The sequence below is a fragment of the Anoplophora glabripennis genome, unplaced genomic scaffold (assembly GCF_000390285.2).
Source record: "Anoplophora glabripennis isolate ALB-LARVAE unplaced genomic scaffold, Agla_2.0 scaffold915, whole genome shotgun sequence".
Lineage (NCBI taxonomy): Eukaryota > Metazoa > Arthropoda > Insecta > Coleoptera > Cerambycidae > Anoplophora > Anoplophora glabripennis.
This window is the reverse complement of record NW_019416989.1, coordinates 66,972-76,350: the sequence shown is the minus strand read 5'-3', so window position 1 is coordinate 76,350 and position 9,379 is coordinate 66,972. Positions and strand designations below refer to the sequence as shown.

General features: G+C 33.7%; 1 protein-coding gene across 1 annotated transcript; it reads right to left on the bottom strand.

The window, feature by feature from the left end:
- Positions 1-2,463: 2,463 nt before the first annotated feature.
- Positions 2,464-8,821, bottom strand: LOC108915238 (glutathione S-transferase 1; the record flags this gene model as incomplete). Its single annotated transcript, XM_018721214.1, is given in 3 exon segments — positions 2,464-2,838; positions 5,524-5,724; positions 8,442-8,821. Coding segments are annotated over 3 exon segments (648 nt in total). The 3' UTR covers positions 2,464-2,532.
- Positions 8,822-9,379: the final 558 nt, after the last annotated feature.

Sequence of the window (9,379 nt, the reverse complement as noted above, 5' to 3'; positions counted from 1 at the left end):
AGAATTTAAACGATAGCACGCGGAAGTGGTAATCATTAGTATCATTACAACGAAACTGTCACCATGAAAAATGTCTACTATGCGAAAATGTTAAAAAAAAGTTAATGTTCTGAGCCATACATTATTTAAAAAATAATTATTTCTTACCAAACTACGCAGAATTTGAAAAAAGTACACATTTTTTCTTCAAAAAAGTCCAATTCATTAAAAAATATTATTATTTGCTTGATAATAATTAATTCAAAGGAATAGAAAAAAATCGAAAATTTTCTGTTAAGGGTAGTTAGAAAGCTATCCTTATTTATAACCGATTTTGATGAAACTTATGATACTTAAATAGTACAGTTATTGAAGCTGAAAATCAGCTGTAACTTTCGAATTCTTTGTAACTGCATGGATTTGCATGAATACTTAAAATATAAGGCTCATCTTAGGCTCAAGTTCAAAGGTGACATAAGCCCGATTGACGCTATTTGTTTTTTAGGGGTAAAAACAACCCCTAAGTGAAAAAAATTGAAAAAGTTTTAAGCATTTTATTGATAAAAATCTTGTTCAAGCACAAAGATTAAATAATGTTCCGTGTTCTCGAACATGTTTTATGGTATTTTTGATCTTTTCGACCCTTTATTTAACCCTTAAATACTACTCCTATGCAAAAAATAATGATAAAAAATTACTTTTTAAAGATTTGGAATGATATGATTAAATCGTGTAATTATTTAAAATAAAACTTACCTTATAGCTAATAAATGAATTTTTCCCTTTCAACCCCCAAAAACCACCCCTGTATTGACAAAAATGATAAAAAATTACTGTTTAAAAGTTTGGAATGCTTTAACGGTGCAATTATTTAAAATAAAAATTCCCTCATTGCTTATGAAAGAATTTGTAACTCATAACACTTTTCAACCCTTATAAATTACCCCTGTGCTAAAAAAATGATAAAAAATTACGTTTTAAATCTTGAAATGCTATAATTGTGCAATAATTTAAAAATGTCATTGTTTTTTTTACCATAACTCGGTTAATTTTGAAGCTATAGTATCCTACAAAAAAGCATTTTAAAGATAATTTCAAGAGCTGTAAGATCGTTTGCATATAAAACCTTTAAAGTCCTTCGTTTTTTAAAAGGGAAAGGATCGAAGGGCTCGAGATAGGTCGTTTCTTCACTAAAATGGATACTTCAAGCGGCGATATCTCCTTTATTTTTTATGCTATAGGAATAAAAAAAGCAAAATATTTGTTGAAAAAAAAGCTACATTTTTGTTGTCTATCATTTTTTGCATATCTTTCATAGTTTCAAAGTTATTATATAAATAAGGCATTTTTTTTTGAATAATGAAAAATACGTTTTAAAATTTTACCGTATATTATTCAAAAAATACGCATTCTAAACCGGTCTAACTTCAGGATCGTATGAAAAACACTAAAACAAAACTAATTGTAAAAGGTCTACGATTAATTTTAATTCTGATGGAAATGGTACAACGTTTACTGCTCATTTTTCCTTAAAAAATAAGAGCAACCCATCTGTTTTTCACTCCTTCAATTTTGTTCTAATTAACTTTTATAAGTGCTCATTTTGAAGGTCTTTTTGAGTACCACAAAAAACTCCAGAAGCGTTATTTGACGTTGAATACATCGATTCGAGTATTCCCCCAAAACAAGTCCCTTTCTACTAACCATATTTCGCTTTGTATGGGACGTACAATAGTTTTTAAAAAACGATTTTCTTTGTTTATTTATAAGCTACATTTTTGTTCATTACACTTTTTTTCATAAAATGCGTATTTTTTGAGTTATTCGCGAAAAATACTTTGCAAAAGTGTTTTTTACTCAAAATTCCAAGTTTCAATCGTGAATAACTAAAAAACTACTTATTTCTCGAAAAAATTCTTCGAATATTTTTTGCTCAAAATTTGATTCTCTACCGATTTCCAAGAAAAATGTCCACCCCCCCGAGAAGGGGTGTAAACCCCCAACAGTGTGGAAGCGTTAATCTTTGCTATGTCACTAATGTTCTCTGTCAAATTTCAAGTCGATCGGTTCGGTTTCAAAGAATTCGGAGGTGAAAAGCTTCAATGACTGTACTAAAAGACTTTTATGGTATGATTATTATTTACAATTTTCATTCCATTATCTTAATCAGAAAGTTATTATAAAAAATATCCAAATGATAAGACTCCTTTGAAGGGCCATATTTCAGTAACGGTGCTCCGGAGGACTAAAGTTTATAGGAGCTTTTTTTTACTATTTTTGGCTCTACACTTCTACATTCACCTCCTTGAATTTTGTACAAATTTTTCCAAACGCCCTCTATAATGCTTACAAAGGGTTCAAAATTCATGTTTCGGATCAAATGCGATTGCATCTGGTTGTTGAAGACCAATTCTATGAACTAGGAACTACTGATAGATACAGAATAGTTTTTATCTTGCACAGTGATGGAAATGTAAGGCATAATTGAGTTATAAACATGCTTCTTTGTTATTTTATTTCAACAGTTTCGGGAAACACGATGTGATAAAAGAATCACGTAGATAACATATTTTGAAATATAGTTTTAAACAAAGTACTTCCCTCTGTGTTTATTTCATAGTAAGGCAAAGTTTCCAAAGTTTTCTTCCATGAGGCGATGTTAGGGTACTTTGTTTCATCCAAGGGCACTAGTGCTCTAACATTTGAAACCGTGTTGATTATACTTAAATCGGCGATTGATAAATTTTCTCCTGCTACGTACTTGCTGTCTTTAAGAAAAGTGTCAAGAAATCCAAATGCCTCCTGCACAGCTGATGAATATTCTTCTGGAATTGTCTTTTGTCCACCCAGAACGTGCAGCTAAAAATAAAATTAATAAAAGTAATACGTAGGCCGAAAAGGTTTCTAAAACTAATAAATGTCCAATGTGTAGGTATACAGGGTGTAACAGTGATCCTGCGACCAACTTTTGGGACTGATTCTTCTCCGAACAAGCAAAAAAACTACAAGTGGTTTTTCCTAGACGTAAGACGTAAATACAGTTTTGATTCATTCTAGAACCACTGAAGATACTGATAGACTTGAAAATTTGGAACTTGATTGGCACTGGTTCCTTTTTTTATGAAAAAATTATATGTTTCGATTTACTTTTAGTTAGCAAAACCTACTTTGTTAACCTTTTCCGTTCACAACTGTAACCAAAGTTTGTTAATATTTTTTTTTTATTTATAAACTAACAGTGTCTCCAAAGTTAGTGTCCCTTAAAAGGGAATTGTATTAAACATTTATTAGTACTGGTAAACTTAATACCAATTCAGTTTTATAACAAATAAATATCTGTAAAGTCCGTACAATTTTTTCTGATAAGCCAATAAAGTTCTGTTATGTGAACTACTGTAGCAATTTACCGTGGCTTTTAAATAATACGAATAACATTAATGAAGGTTATGGGTTTTTTTTAATAACACTATATGAACTATCATTTTTCTTATTATTTACAATATTAAAGGTAATTGACGATTAAGAGTAACTGAGAGACATCTATGGCATGATGATAGTAACCAAGAATCACTAAAGTTATGTATTTATCTAATGAAATACGATTCATGGATTATAAAAAACGTATTTATTAATATTATTATTTTCAGTTATTGACCCAAGGTTATTATCTTTTGGAAATATTTTTCCAATTCTTCGGGATCTACAAAGATTTGAAAGTAGGTGCTTAAAATAGTGCCTAGAAACATCAAATTTTGCTTCAAGGCTCCCCATATATGATTTTAAATTTTTTATTAAAAAAAATTAAACTAGAAAGAGGTTAGGTAGGTTTTTTATCTAATTCATACGAAAAAGACCTGAATTACAAATGATTCCACCAATATTATCTCTGGCCTAGGTCACAAAAAAAAAGAGGATAATCCTGAAGCAAAGTGGATCGCAAATATGTCCCATATAAAAAATTAATCTTACCATTAAGTAAAATATTTGCTGTTTCAACGTCTACGTTTACTAAAACATCTGTGCCTCTAAAGTTTAAATTTAAACTGACCACTTCCACAGCCGTATCAGAATCCATCATTTTGCTGAACGATTTTTATTCTCGTTCTAACAAAATGTCAAAAAGAAAAAGGTTAAGTTAACATAATACTCAGCTGAAGGGTGAAGAGTTCAGTCATTTGATCTAAACTTGTGACATCACATAGTAGTTTAAATGACTGACTATTCTCGCAAAAACGTAATATTCACTCATACTACACATACTACAATATACGACTTCACTCGCGAAAAAAAGCCTAATGTTTGTGATCAAAAGTTTATCCATGGATAAATTGATGCTGAAATACAAAGAACAGTCCTGCGACACATTTTTGAAAAAACTCGTATTGACTGATGAAGATGACATGAAAGTTGAAGAAGAGACGAGACCAACATCAAAGCCGTTTTTGGCATGAGTTAAGATATGGCAGAGTGACGGCCTCACGAGCGTTTGAATTTAATCGGTGCAAAACCATCCACTGCATCGCATTAATAATGGGAGGAAAAATCTCAGTCGCATGGGCCATGAAACGCCATAGAATGTTGGACGATGAGGTGAGGAAAACTGTAAGTACCAGTTTGGGGAAAAATAAAAAAATGTGGTATAATGCTTTGAAAAAACTATCCCACGATAGCAGGGTCGCCTGATGGAATCTGTGAAGGCAGTATTATTGAAATTAAATGTACCACGACTTTTAAAAATTATGTGGAAAAAGGAAAACCGACCCAGAAGTTTTATGTGCAGATGACAGCTACAAATGTATTTAACATGGCATCAAAAGGGCTATCTCGGTATAGCTGATTGCAACTACAGTATAAATAAAAAAGTAGAAATAATGTTACATTTGATAACAACTATGTATCAGATTTTCTTCATGGAAAGATAATGTGTATCCATTATTATACCAAAGTACAATTTGAGGGTAAATAAAGTGCATATACTATTATGGTAACTTTGTATTTTTATTTAACTAATGAATCTTGCAACACAAAATATTAGCACCTTATGTTTACTGTTGACAAACATAGATGTGACGTCACGTAGACGTCATGACACTAGCGACCGTTTTTGCGAGAGATGAGGCTTAAAATTAAAATATCAATATTTTTCTACTAAACCTTTTATTTTCTACAGAAATAAGATATTTTTTGGAAATAGTAAATACTTCCAAACATCATAGAACAGTTTTTCAAAATCTGTCATGCCTATTATGGGAAGACATTTTTATTTTACTAGAACGATCGTAAAATCACGCGCTGATCATAAAATTGTCGACATCTGTCAAATACCCCTCAACGCTTACTTTTGTGTCAAAAGGCGTAGAAACACTAGACGATTCTTTATTATGGTTTCCATGGTAACTAAACGAGCGTTTTGGTTACTTTATCGCTCGCCAAGCGACAAAGTAAAAAAACACTCGCTCCTCGGAAATGAGCAACTTTGTGCTTTCTTTTGGAAGCGCAAATTTGTAAATTTAGCTCGGTTGTAGAAAAATGGCAATTTCTTACCGCTACACGGAGATGCCTGACAAATAAAATTCCACTATCAAAGTAAAGTCTTTGATCGATAAGGGCACGCTTTTGCACATCAGTAGGATATAGGGATTTGTCTTTGGCATATTTTCCTATCAGATAACTCATAATGGCGTGGCTGTCTTGCACAATGAAGCCATCGTCGTCCAGGACTGGCACCGTGTGCAACGGATTTATCTGCAACACAAAATAATTTACTTGGCACAATCTAAAGGCGATGGTAGTATATACAGGGTGTTTTCAAAAGAAGTAGCACAAATGGTACCTGTGAAGCTACAGCTAAAAAGAACACGTTTTGCATAAAATGACCTTAGTAAAATGTTCAGCTCTGTTCAAATCTTATGAGCTTTGAGCTTCATATGCGCAGAAACATAATTCCGACCGTCGCCTAAATTATTCTACGTCCTAAAAACATTACACCTATTATTTACAGTCTCCCTCGAGCTCTCGTAGCGTAAACAAGCCTTTGATCCGATTACAAATATCATAATAAAATGCCCTATTCTTTATTATTTTAATTTAAACAATAAAAATATATATAACGAACGTTCGCCAGGTGACTTTATTGATGCCCGAGCGCCTTAGTTCATTTCTACTTGTAATGAAGCACATGGTCTAGTTCTAAGTCAATGTTTTCACAACGTGCTTATTAGAAGAATTATGCGGATACGCCACGCCATTCGCGCATTTTGCGGCTCATGAGATATTGAAACACCTCTACTCATACTAATAGAGTGAAAATTTCACTCAATCGAGTGTGAACAGAATTTAGTAAAATTGAGTGAAACTTTTATACAGTGTATGTCGACGTAAATATTAATCGTGAATAGGGTAGAGGGGGGCAGGTTCGGACACTTTTGGCTAATGCGCTGTACAATCCAAAGTTGTGGAGTGTTGGGAATAATAAGCATGTCAGTACATAGAGTGACATCTTGTGGACTGTCTGTGAAGCTGTATTGGTTGATTATAACCGAGTTTCCATTGAAAAATACAAACATAAATAAATTGTCATTTGTCCGAATGTACCCCACGTGGGGTTGCAGACATGCCTGGGGTACTTCCGGACATTCAAATATGGGGAGTAAAATAACTAGAATAATGCTAAAACATCGTTTTAATCGGATAGTGAATTAACGGTAACAATTATTTACCCAAAAACATCAAATTAAACGGTCAATCTCTTAGAACTAGTGTTGTACCTATAGGTGAGGGCCCTATGGAAACGGAATTAAGTAATATGACTGAAAATTTATTTAATTTAATTCCAATGTCGGAAATGTACAACTGATTTTGGAGCTTGTAACACAGTGGAAATGCCAGTCTCATCAGTATTCCAAATACGACTTGGGTGAAATTTATATTTTTCGTGGACATCAGCGTAGTTATTGAAAAAGGTGTCCACATTGTGCTTATTGAAAGCGGATGCTCTGCCAAAGCTCGTGTTTTCAGGTTTCCTAAGAGAGAGTCTCGGGTGCCGTTTCATAAAACATTTCATCCATTCGATGCCTGCCTGTCGATTCTCATGCCACTTTTCAGGAAATTTTTTGTTTAGTTTCACTGCATATTCATATGCCAATTTACGAGTAGCAACATAAGTTAACCCATGCAAAATTTGGGACGACTGCTTAAGATATTTTTCAAGTTCAAGCTCCTCGATTGACGAAAACACTTGGTGGGTCGCATATTTGGATAATCCGGATTTATCATTCATTTCGGTCTCGGAATCGGAATTATCGTCCATATTTCGAGCTTTCACTACTCTATCGTAGAGCGTGGATTTTTTAATGCCGAATCGAGCAGCGGCCTGCAGTAATGACATAGTTTTAGACAAAACATCCTTAACAGCAGTCCTTATTGTCTCTTCGGGCGCGTCTGGTACCTGCTTTTTCCTTACATAGGTTCTAACCATTCTGTAATAAAATGCTGTCACGATGCAAAAAGGAAACGCTGAGTCCTTTTGAAAAAAAAAACAATAGGCGGTTAATTTCTGATTATACTTGGGGCAGTTCCGGACAGTCCGAATGTGCCCCGACCAAAGTGTCCGAATCTACCCCTTCAGTCAAGATTATATTTTCAACAATTCAACCGATATTTCCGAATGTCTCTGTCGGTTAAAATATAGGTTATGTAGTGCACAAATGTTTACTTTTTCACATGCATCTATTGAAAAATAAACAATGGTGACCCCAAATACTTGATCACATTGGGAATAATGTGTGAAATACTTACTTTGATGGTACTTGAAAATAAAAACAAATTACTTTAAAAAATCGGCCGATTGGAAATGTGTCGTTCAAGGCACCACTGCTACCAAATTGTGCAATTACATATATCTAGAGAAACCGGGAGGCGCGAAATATGAAATGTCCGGAGGTGCCCCGTGTCCGAACCTGCCCCCCTCTACCCTAAGTTTTTTTAATAATATTTTTCGAAATTTTATACAACAACAACACTTACCTACACAGAAAATATTTGCTGCTCCTGATAAACTTAATTTCTCAAAATAAAAGTAATTATTTTAATAAAGCAGAATCATTGTGATATTTCAATTCAAAAATTGTTTACTCCCGTCATCATTGGTGACGTCCAGCGCATCCTGTTCACACTATCAAAAGTTATAAATAGATAAGGTGTTTATCTCATGAATTGGCATAATGTAATATTACATTGTAAAGTATAAAATCAGCAGCTGTATTTCTAATTTAAAACTGCATTATTGTATATTTTAAACCTCGTTAAACCATCGTTTTTTTTATGAAAGTAATATATATATTTTAATGACGCTATTAGTTACATTTTTATTCGTAAAGATTTGTTTCATATGTTGCGAAAACCCTATAAAACCAATCGATTTCGGCGTCAATTAAATATTTCTGTATTATAAATACGTTTACCTTAACAAATTCTGGCTTAAGATGATCACCCTTCAACAAATCCACTTCTACGGGCTCAAGTTCTAAATCTATAGCCCTTGCACACATCAAAACTGCCCTTACTGGTGGACTGAGTATCGTCATGTATAACTTTGGAGCCATTATTCACTTTGAGTTCGGGCACGATGGAAGTTATAAAATGAGCTAGCAGGTTACGAACAACAAACCGTATGTAATTGGAGAGTAAATATTATTTACTTAACAGAGGTAATGTGCTTTATATGTAGATAATACTAGATAATATCGTAGGAAGGTCGTTGTCGATAATAATTATTTATTGTATTAGCGGCATCGCACGCAAGCAGCAAGCAACAGGCAATAAGCAATACGCAACTAGCAATGCAGGATATTATCACCATCACCTATTCACAATACACTACAGACACAGATTAGATACAGATGTGCCAGTAAGACAAAGAACCGAAAATTAAAGAGAGATGACGTGCACTTCCCATTTAAAGGGCCAGTTTAAATGTCCGGTGCACAATGCGCATGTTCGTAAATACGTCGCCTTAACAGGATCCACAATTAAATATCCATGTGAAGCTACTTACTCATCAATCAAAACCTGCGTCGGCATTAGTCCGATCAACCGCTAGAAAGTGGCAGGTGGGCTTTTCTATTGGTGTAACAGAATACGCGTCTACGCATGAATTGGTACGAGTAATGTGGTTTCAGCTTAAACATTTTAACCTTAATCATTGTTTGTGCTGTCAGAAAAATGTATTTGAAAATTTTTTTTAGGTCCCGTTGCGCGTTGGTGGGATTTCGCAAGTCGTAAAAGTTTGAAGACGGCTGGACTATGTTATCAATATCGAACAGTGTCATTTACATTTACTTTTGTTTTATTTCACCCACTGTATTAAAGTTCTAGTTAAACAATTATCAGTCAACAAATC